The sequence below is a fragment of the Aphidius gifuensis genome, linkage group LG4 (genome assembly GCF_014905175.1).
Source record: "Aphidius gifuensis isolate YNYX2018 linkage group LG4, ASM1490517v1, whole genome shotgun sequence".
NCBI lineage: Eukaryota > Metazoa > Arthropoda > Insecta > Hymenoptera > Braconidae > Aphidius > Aphidius gifuensis.
The window spans coordinates 662,309-672,859 of NC_057791.1; the positions used below are offsets into that span (position 1 = coordinate 662,309).

Consider the following 10,551-nt stretch of genomic DNA (forward strand, 5'->3'; position numbering starts at 1 on the left):
TAATTTATTTTTTCGAATTTCCATTGAAGATATCAGGAAAACAGGAAGGGCAAGGAGGTAACTGGTTGAGAAATAAAATACCTCTTCGCTTATTATGTAATCCTGTTAAGAAATAATTTTTTTTTATTTATTTTTTCGAATTTCCATTGAAGATATCAGGAGAACAGGTTATTGACTATTTGAAATATCACATTGTTTATCATTGTCAAGATATTTTTATAAACAACAATTGATAAATTAACAACAGTCAACAGTATTATCATTCGAGTCGTTTTACCAATTGAGTTGAAAATTTCTCATTCACCAGCTCACTTACATCAGGAATATACGAGTTTTTAAAAATTAAATTATCAAATTAATTTCATCCAGTCCAAAAATACTTATTCATTTATATATTTATTTTTTGGAGTAAATCCTTATTAACTCGTTTTGAAAAGTAAAAGAATATCGGCTCCAAATTGCTGCAAATGGTCTGTAAACTCCCCCACCTAGAATTTCCATCATAATACATTAATTCAGTCTTGGGTGGTGTGTGTCTGACTGTCTGCTATACCTATTTATTTTTATTTTATTTTCTTTTTTCCCCTCTACAACTGAGTCACACACAGCAGCAGCATCAGCAGCAACGAGTCCACTCAGTCCAGTCGTTCATCGTGTTTTGTGAGCACAACAATTTCACAATCACAATCACTATCATCATCATCATTATCATTGTTATTATTATCAGTTTTTGTTTATTATAAAAAAAGTGCATCCTTCATTTATCTGTGACGAACCAAATTTGGTAAAAATTAATTGAAAAAATATATAAATAAATTAGCTAATAATAAATAATATTATTAAAATATTGGTTTTTATTTATTAATTTATTTATAGATAGTTTGTTTAAATTTATAATTAAATAACGTGAAAAAGTTGGTCAATAATGAGGGACATGGCAGGTAAAATTGCTGAATTAAAATTTGAGGCACCTTTAGCACGCTTCGAAGAAGAAGATAATTCTAGTATTAAAAATATGAATTTATTGACAGGTGAGTTGTCAATAATATTTATTTTATATTGCTATATTTTTTTTTCGTAAAAATACATGAATATTCTCATCTAAATATAGAGCAACTATTGGACGCAAGTTTGGATGTAAATTTTGGTGAAAATTGTCATGGAAATGAGCAACATCATGAAAGTGGAACTGATATATTGCAAGAGGGTACATTTAGTCCATTCAGTGGTAGTCTTGAAGATCTTGTCAATACATTTGATGAAAAAATAACATCTTGCTTTAGAGATTATGCTACTGATGTTGAAACACTTGCTCCAGTTCAAGTGCGAACACAAGAAGAAATTATGAACGAATGCCAGTAAGTTTTTATTTTATTAAAATTAATATATAGTTTATATTCGATCGAGGAGAACAAAAAAATTAAGTTACTTTTATACGCCTCAGTATAAACGGTTTATATATGAAAAAAAATAAAATAAAAATACACCTGCAGCTATGGAAAAGTAAAAGCAGGTATAAAAAAAAAAACAGAATATTATACACTTCGAGTTTGACCACAAAAACCAATAAAAAATAACTTGAAGATTAAATTTTTTAAATTACCAATTTTTCAAATGACATTGTCGGAATTTATGACTCATCCAATTACTTTAACAAGAATAAAATATTAAAAATTAAATAAGCCTTATGTAGTTTCTAAATAAAAAAATTTCTATTTGTTTTTTTTTTGTAAAGATATAAATCATATTGAAAAAAAAAAAAAAAAATTTTCTCTCGATGAAATTCATTAAATATAAATTGCATGTGAATTTAATTGTTTTTTTATTATGAAAATAAAATGCTAGTATCTCTCTTACTCTCGTAGTATAAAATATAAAACAGATGAGAAAATATATAAAAAAATAAGGGTGGTTAGAGGGTGGTCAAATAGACCCCTTGGTGCCAAAGAAAATTACGTCAATATTAACGCGCTTGCGCTTATCATTTATTGCGCTTTATCATATCATTTTATATTGCTTATTTTTTTTTTTTTTTCTATATAAACATATGCTAATAAACCAATGGCAATATTATTATATTTATATTATTTTTATTTTTTTTAATATTTCAAATGAAACGGGGTCATTCCATTTTGCAGGCTTAATCAATTTGCCTGTTGAATTATAATGCTACGAGTCTCATTGAGAACAGGAAGTTTCAATTGTATTTTATATTTTTTTTTTTGAAATAAAATTTCCTTCTACAATCAACATTTAAAAAAATAAAAAAAATGTTTGTTTTGTTAATTTATACACTGAGAAACTCACGCGTCATTATTTTTTTAAGAGATGAAATATGAGTTGTTTTTTAAATACGATAAATGCATGATATATAAAATTGACCTCGATTCATCAAACAAACTCCAGTCATTTGTATAATTCCAGTATTTAATTTTTTCATCTCATCTCAATGTGATGAGATGAGTGGATAATTATACATATCAACATCTGGCTTCAAATAAATTATCTTGATCTTCACACTTGCTTATTTATATATAAAATTAAATTAAATATTCAAAACAAAAAAAATACAGCTCGTGGCACATTTGATCACACGTCACGTTCAATAAAATAAATATATATTATTATAATAATTATTATTTGTGTACAGAATGTGGTGGACAATAACAGGAACATTTGGTAGTATTTTACCAATTGATTGGAGTAAATCATATGCAAGAAAAATGCACATGCCTGCATTGAATTTAAATGAAGCACCAATTGCAACTACAGAGCAGTAAGAAATTAAATAAAATAAAATAATAATACATAAATATATATTGTAATAACAATTTATTTTTTTAGACAAGAATTTGATGATTTAAGCAGTGAGGATGAAGCTGTTGCAACTGATTTAGATATGCATGCATTAATATTATCAAGTAGTACAGATGCAACAGACAGTACAGAAGAACCATTAAAAACAGCTGAAGAAGTATTACGTGAAATTGATGATATAATGCAGGTAATAATCAATAATAATTTAAATAATATTTAATTGTTAATGTAATTTAATTTTTTGAATTTAAAAAGGAGGATAATACAATGGAACAATCACAAGGTACAGATGGTTCAATGCTAGATACTGATGATGCCTTGGAAAGAAGTCGAGAAGTTTTAGATTCACCATTGTATGAAAAAAGTAAGTTGTTTATTGTTGTTATTGTTGTTTTTTGTTATTTAAATATAAATATAATATACTAATAAATTTATTTAATATATTTATCAAGAATTAAAACAACTATCATCAAATGAATTAATTGGAGTACTTGGTGAAATGGAAGCACTTGTTGGTGCATTAAGTGAAACACTTATATCTGAATTGGCATTACGTGATGAATTAGAATTTGAAAAAGAATTAAAAAATCAATTTATATCATTATTACTTGCTGTACAAAATCGTCGTAGACAACATCATGTTACTAAAAAACGTAATAATGGAAATAGTCCATTACCACAACAAAGATCAATACAAGAATCAAAATATTTAACAACAGTTATACCATATCATGCTGATAATGGTACACCAAATAATCAAGCACTTCAAGTATTAATTAAAATATTAAAAGCCATTAATGAAGATAGTCCAACAGTACCAACACTTTTGACTGATTACATACTCAAAGTTTTATGTCCAACTTAGTTTTATTTATTTATTTAATTGTCTCTATCTCTCTATCCCTCTCTCTATTTCTATATTTTTCTCTCTTACACTCTCTAATGAGTTTGGAAATTAAAAAAAAAGCTTTTGGAAATATTTTTTAAAATATTTACAAAGAAAATAAATTAACAATTATATTTTCTTGTGCTTGGAATATTATTTGCAAAAAAAAAAAAAAAAAATATATCTGATGCTTTAATTGTAAAGACAAAATTATTATTATTATTAAATTGATAAATAATGATCTTATTTTTTAATCAAAAATATTTTATTATATATATTTTGTTTATTTGACTTGTGGACTTGATATAATTTTGTATTTCAAGTCGACAAATGCTCGCTCTATATCTAGTCCCTTAATTTTAATGCATTTTTATTATTATTATTATTGAATACCGATACTGTATTGTATATTTCGTAAACACTAGATTATAATTTTTATATTCAATGGAATTATTAAGATACTCATTAAAAAAAAAAAAAAAGATAATGCAAAATATATTGTTAAATAAAAAATTAAATTATATGATTATTGTAAAAGTGAGATTTGTGGATTGATAAAAAAAAAAAAAACGCACTGATAATTGCACGAGATAATTAAAAGTGACAAAAAAAAAAAAGCTATATATATACAATTATTTATGAAATAAAAAAATATAATCATCTCGTTGCATTTTCGCTTGAATATTAAATTATCAATTAAAATTGACGATCAATTTTTTGTACATAAAAATAAAAAGAAAAAAAAAATTATTAATATTAATATTAACAACAATATATCAATAACATTATTAAGTTGTTTTTTTTTTTTTTTTTCTCATTAATTAATCCTCGTTGTTTGGATAAAAAAAAAAAAAAAAAGAAAAATGTTTGGTGATAATAAGCTGTCGCAATTTTGAAAAATAGTTTCATTAAAAATTATAGTTTTAGTGTATCAATGTGAATGAAAAAAAAATAAATAAATTAAAATAAATAATAATGTTAATATAAAAATGTAATAATTAAACACTTATTGATGAATATATCAATTGTCAAAACACATCATGCCATAAAACAAATAAAAAACATTTAAAATAATTATCAATTATTGATGCAATTATTATTTTCCCAATTTAATCAAATATTATTGCTATCTTGTATATTTATTTACAAAATAAATATTTAATTTAATAATATTTTTATTTATAAATATTCCCGCGTTATTAATTTATCTTATTGTAAACACAGCTTGAAGTTTAAAAAATAAAATATAAAATGGCAAATTTTCATGAAGCATAATTTTCATGTGTTTGATTTCAATTTTTAATATTGACTTAAAAATTTGTCGGTTTTTTAATGAATAATAATTATTTTAAAAGTTGAATATTAATAATAATATAAATAAAATGTTGTCAAGATCAGCAATATGTATGAATCATCGTATATTATCAAAAAAACTTGTATCTTCACAGGTAAATACACATTACATGATGTACCAGTAAAAAAACTAGGTTAACTTTTAATGATTTTATTGAAATAAAATGTTTTTTTTTTTTTAATTTATGAAATAGGATATTATGACATACCGATCAATTCATATGACATACAGAATAACAAGTGGTTTAAAAAATAAAAATATACTGAATAAATTATCAAGGTACTCACCATTACTGAGTTCATCATTTGTTCGAAGCATCAGTGATAATTCATCAAATAATGTTGAAACACAAACAGCATTACCATCATCACCATCGTCAGGTATTGATCAAGCCATTCAAGAAACCCAAGAATCAACAGCAACATCAGCTATTATCAACAATATAACACCAGAATCAGTACCAACTAATTTATTTGATAAAATACCAGGTAACACAACAATTATTATAAACAATCATCACTTTCTCTCTCTCTTGTTTTACTATCATTACTACTATTATGATTATTATTATTATTATTATATTTACCTTTATGAGTATTGATTAATTTATAATTATAAAAATTATATAAATAGATGCTCCATTGCCACCAGTTGTTGAAGCAATTGACATAATAAAAGATGCTGGTGAAGCAAGTTTTGCATCAATTGGTCTTGGTGGATGGTCACCAGTTGGTATTGTTCAACAACTGTTAGAATTTGTACATATTGGCTGGGGTATACCATGGTGGGGAACAATTGCACTTGGTACTATTTGTGTTAGATCACTTATGTTTCCTCTAGTTATTTTGGCACAACGTAATGCTGCTAAAATGCATAATTCATTACCTGGAATGCAAAAAATACAAGAAAAAATAACAGAGGCTAGAAATTGTGGTGATAATATGGAAGGTAAATTGACATTTAATATTTAATTATTAAACAATTTATATAATATAATTTTATATTACTTTTTATAGCTGCTAGAGCAACTCAAGAATTGATGTGGTACATGAGCAGTCATGGTTGTAATCCAATGAAAAATTTGATTGTTCCAATCTGCCAGGTAAATAAAAAATTATTATCATTTGTTTTTTTTAACTTGAAATAAATATAATTTACATTTTTTATATTTTACAGGCACCAGTATTTATATCATTCTTTTTTGCATTAAAAGGAATGGCTAATTTACCAGTTGACAGTATGAGACATGGTGGTCTTTGGTGGTTTACTGATTTAACTATACCTGATCCATATTACATATTGCCAGTAGTAACAGCAGCATCATTGGGACTTATATTAAAAATTGGTGTTGATGGACCAAAGCTTGAATCAATGGGAGCTCTCAGATATATTATACAAGCATTACCATTTATTATTCTTCCATTTACTGTTAATTTTCCTGGTGTAAGTTTAAAGTTCATATTAATTATATTATTAATTATTAATTATTAATTTATTCCTTACCAATTTATAAAGGCTATCGTTTGGTACTGGACATCAACAAATTTATTTTCCATGGCACAAGTTGGTATACTTAGAATACCAAAAGTACGTAATTTTTTTAAAATAGCTGCACAAGTTGAACATCCACCATCTGTATTAAAACCAAAAAAAAATATGAAACAAGGACTTCAAGAATGTAAGTTATTGAATATTAATTAAATTAATTTATTTAAAAAAAAATTAATTTAGAAAATTTATGCTTTTTTAAATAGCTTGGACAAACATGAGATTGGCTAGAGAATTGGCTGATCGTCAGTCACTTGATAGAATGCAATTTCATAAAGCTGGACGTGGACCTATTGAAAAAACATATTCATATAATCCAACAGAATTACATAAAAATAAAAAAGAATAATCTATTAATAACAATTATTAATAATAATAAAAAAAAAAAGATCTTTAAAATGATTTTGTACAGTTTTTAACACAAAAATTAAAATAAATAGTTGACAATGATGATGAAAATTAATTTTCAATTTTTTTATTCAACTAATAATAATATTATGTAATAATAAAAATAATTTGGCTTTGTTGATAAATTTGATGGAGAAAAAGAAGAAAAATAAATTATTCTTTTTCACTGACACACTGATTAATAACAGCAACAAGATGTGAATTTTCAAGTGCAGCAGCAACACGTTCTTTATCAGCCAATTGTTTATTAACAGCTTGCTCAGAAACATGTGTACCTGGTGTAACAATAACTGATACTTTAAATCTTGGTGGTAATGCTCGTAATAGCTGTACTCGTATTGATAAACCAATTAATGTTGCCATACTACAATGTGGAATTGTTGGTGTAAATTGTACATTGACATAATTTTTAACATTATCAATCTGTAAAGATTAATGTAGATTAGATATTAATTAAAAAAATTAATTGGTAATTTTGTTTGCTAACCTCAATTAAACTCTGATCAACAACACTCAATTCTTCCAATGACAATGGATGCTCTGGATCATTTATATTTCTAATTAAATCTGTAAATATAAATCATTCCTATTATTATAAATATAAATGCTGTTTATTATGTCTATTAATGTTTACCAAATATTTCACGTTCATCAAATGCATCAACAACATCTTCATTTTCATCAAAATCAGTTAATTGTCGTTCATCAATTTTTTGATGTACTTTTGGATTAAGATTTTCTAAATTAACACCCATTTTATTTTTTGTCAATTGATTAATTAATTGATGGCTTGATTATTGTTGATTATTATCTTCTGTTATCAATCAAGAAGACACATGAAGGCTTGACATGAAAGAAAAAAAAAAATAGCAAATTAGTACGAGAAAGTTGGCGCTGAGGGCAATTAAAATTGATTAAATTTAACTAACCTAACCTAAACTATTTACCGAAACTTTTGTACACTTTTGTACAAATTGGTTTAATTAAAAAAAATATTATTATTTAATTAACAACAAAACTTGATGACTATATATTATTTATAATAAATGGTAATAAATAATAATAATATAAATAAAAAGGTTAGGTTAGAAATAAAAAAAAAAGAATGTTGGCTGCACTAGAAAAAAATTAGCCAATTAAAAAGTCCCTATAAATTAAACCGGCATTTATTAAATAAATAATAAAATTGACATTGTCAATAAAATATAATAAAGCAATAAATTAAAAAAATAAATTTTTTAAATATTAAAAATATATAAAATAATAATAAAGCACAATATAATATAAAATATAATTTTTTAAAATATTGGAGTTACGTCAGAGAGAGTATATATATGTGGTGTGGATTTGGGGAAAAATCGATTACAGACTCGTGGTGTGTTTTGTGTGGGATTTTTTTTTTTTCAATGGCGATTGATAGACACGCTTCTTGTGCGATCACATTTTTTTAATAATTGTTAATAGTTAAATAATTTTTATGTTATTAGAAATTATAATATTGTGTTATTGTTAACAAATAATTGACTCAAAATCTATAAATAATTAAGTCATAAAAAAAAATTGTGTTAATTGTGTTATTGTAAATTAATAAATTACATTTTACAAAAAAAAAAAAGAGAGAGAGAGAGATAAATATATTAAGAAATAAAAAATGGGTAATGTACATGCAGCTTCAGCACCTCCACCACCACCACCAGTATATATTACACCGCCAGAAATTCCTAAGGAACAAAGTCTAGATAATGTTAAATTGGAATCACCAAGACCGCAAAATCCAGGAACAGTTGAAGAAATTCACAAACTTTGCAAAGGCAAGTAGTAAAATAATAATTAATAACTGAATAATCAACTTGAAATGATTCATCAATAAAAATTATGTCTTTTTTTGTTATAGATGTATTTCCACTTAATTTTGAGGGTGCCAAGCTCATCGTCAACAAGGGCCTTAGTAATCATTTCCAAATATCACATTCAATATTAATGAGTTCTGTCGTTAAATCTGGCTACAAGTAAGAAATTATCATTTTTCATTTAAATAATATAAAATTTAATTAATAATATTTTTTTAAATTAAAGATTTGGTGCAACTTATGTTGGAACAAAACAAGTATCATTAACAGAAGCATATCCAGTAATGTTGGGTGATATTGATCCAAATGGTAACTTGAATGCAAATATAATACATCAACTTGCACCAAGACTCAAGTGTAAAATGGCTGCTCAAGTACAAAAAAGTAAATATACTGCATTACAAATGACAGCTGATTATCGTGGTGATTCATACACTGGTTCATTGACTATTGCTAATCCAGATGTTCTCAATGGTTTTGGTAATGATGATAATAATACTTCTCGATTGCATCATTTATTTATTACAAAATATTAATTTACTTTATGTTATTTTTATTAACAACAGGTGTTATGGTTGGTCATTATCTACAAAATGTAACTCCAAATTTAGCATTGGGTGGTGAAATAGCATACCAACGTGGTCATGGTGTACCAGGTGGTGGTATTGCTGTTGCATCACTCGTTGGAAGATACACACATGGTCCATCAACAATAAGTGCAAGTCTTGGTTAGTAGTAGATAAAATTTCTTGTTAATTTATTTTTCTTTTAATTAATTAATTAATTTATTTATTTATTGATACAGGTATGGCTAATTGTCATGTTTGCTTTCATCAAAAAGCCAGTGAACAACTACAAATTGGTGTTGAGCTTGATGTTAATGCTAGAATGCAAGAATCAACAGCAACAATAGCATATCAAATTGATTTACCACAAGCTGATCTTGTTTATCGAGGTACACTTGATTCAAATTGGACAGTTGGAGCAGTACTTGAAAAAAAATTATTACCATTACCATTTGCATTTGTTTTGAGTGGTTTATTAAATCATTCAAAAGGACAATTTCAACTTGGTTGTGGTTTAATGATTGGTTGAATTTAATATGATTAAATAATAAAAACAAATTATAATAATTAATAAAAATTGAAAAACACAAAACAAATCAAGTAAAATAAAATAATAAAAAAAAATAAATCAAGATACTTGGACAAATTTTTTAATGTAAATTTGACGTTGAATCTATCTGTTGATTCATTTATAAAGAAAAAAAAAGATTTTTAACAATGTGTTTTTATTTTTTATTTTATTTTATTTATGAAATTAAAACAATCAAGTAATAATCAAAGAATCAACTTTATTGTAATGATTTTTCGATTAAATTAAGACTCAATAAAACAGTGCATTTACGATTAACAAAGAGAAAAAATTAAAAAAAAAAAAAATTAAAAAGAAACAAAATGTTGAATAGAATGAGAATTACATGTTCATGATTTGTTTTTTTTTTTTTTTTTTTAAATATTTTTCATTCTTTCGAAATATTTTTCCTTCCCAAAGAAATATTAAATGAAGAAAAAAAAAAAAAAAAAAAACGTAATAATAATTATTGTTAGTTTGTCAAAGTAAAATTACAGGCTAAATGTAAAATTAAAAAAGAAAAAAAAATATTACCAGCAACATACAGAATAGAA

At 24.9% G+C, this 10,551-nt stretch overlaps 4 protein-coding genes across 6 annotated transcripts; 3 read left to right on the forward strand and 1 right to left on the reverse strand.

Moving 5' to 3' along the window:
- The first annotated feature begins 575 nt into the window (after positions 1 to 575).
- On the forward strand, positions 576 to 4,776 carry LOC122854233 (fasciculation and elongation protein zeta-2). Of its 2 annotated transcripts, none has more exons than XM_044154697.1 (7): positions 576 to 784; positions 877 to 1,031; positions 1,112 to 1,358; positions 2,651 to 2,776; positions 2,845 to 3,004; positions 3,073 to 3,181; positions 3,270 to 4,776. In XM_044154697.1, exons 2-7 carry the CDS (start codon positions 926 to 928, stop codon positions 3,680 to 3,682), a joined length of 1,161 nt encoding a protein of 386 aa, XP_044010632.1. In that variant the 5' UTR covers positions 576 to 784; positions 877 to 925; the 3' UTR covers positions 3,683 to 4,776. The 2 variants fall into 2 exon arrangements, with proteins under 2 accessions (XP_044010632.1, XP_044010631.1); XM_044154696.1 differs by having other exon boundaries at positions 881 to 1,031; positions 3,270 to 4,313.
- A 209-nt stretch (positions 4,777 to 4,985) lies between these two features.
- LOC122854239 (mitochondrial inner membrane protein OXA1L) lies at positions 4,986 to 7,119 on the forward strand. Of its 2 annotated transcripts, none has more exons than XM_044154718.1 (7): positions 4,986 to 5,151; positions 5,251 to 5,545; positions 5,691 to 6,005; positions 6,074 to 6,159; positions 6,234 to 6,500; positions 6,573 to 6,735; positions 6,812 to 7,119. In XM_044154718.1, the coding sequence occupies exons 1-7, from the start codon at positions 5,086 to 5,088 to the stop codon at positions 6,952 to 6,954; spliced, it is 1,335 nt and encodes a 444-aa protein (XP_044010653.1). In that variant the 5' UTR covers positions 4,986 to 5,085; the 3' UTR covers positions 6,955 to 7,119. The 2 variants fall into 2 exon arrangements, with proteins under 2 accessions (XP_044010653.1, XP_044010654.1); XM_044154719.1 differs by having other exon boundaries at positions 6,789 to 6,894.
- Positions 7,120 to 7,166: 47 nt separating this feature from the next.
- Positions 7,167 to 7,768, reverse strand: LOC122854245 (MIP18 family protein galla-2). The gene is made up of 3 exons (XM_044154727.1): positions 7,648 to 7,768; positions 7,501 to 7,580; positions 7,167 to 7,436 (listed from the first exon to the last, which is right to left on the reverse strand). Exons 1-3 carry the CDS (start codon positions 7,766 to 7,768, stop codon positions 7,167 to 7,169), a joined length of 471 nt encoding a protein of 156 aa, XP_044010662.1.
- A 781-nt stretch (positions 7,769 to 8,549) lies between these two features.
- On the forward strand, positions 8,550 to 10,541 carry LOC122854242 (mitochondrial import receptor subunit TOM40 homolog 1-like). Its single transcript, XM_044154724.1, has 5 exons — positions 8,550 to 8,824; positions 8,908 to 9,022; positions 9,090 to 9,343; positions 9,430 to 9,591; positions 9,669 to 10,541. The coding sequence occupies exons 1-5, from the start codon at positions 8,665 to 8,667 to the stop codon at positions 9,956 to 9,958; spliced, it is 981 nt and encodes a 326-aa protein (XP_044010659.1). The 5' UTR covers positions 8,550 to 8,664; the 3' UTR covers positions 9,959 to 10,541.
- The last annotated feature ends 10 nt before the right edge of the window (positions 10,542 to 10,551 follow it).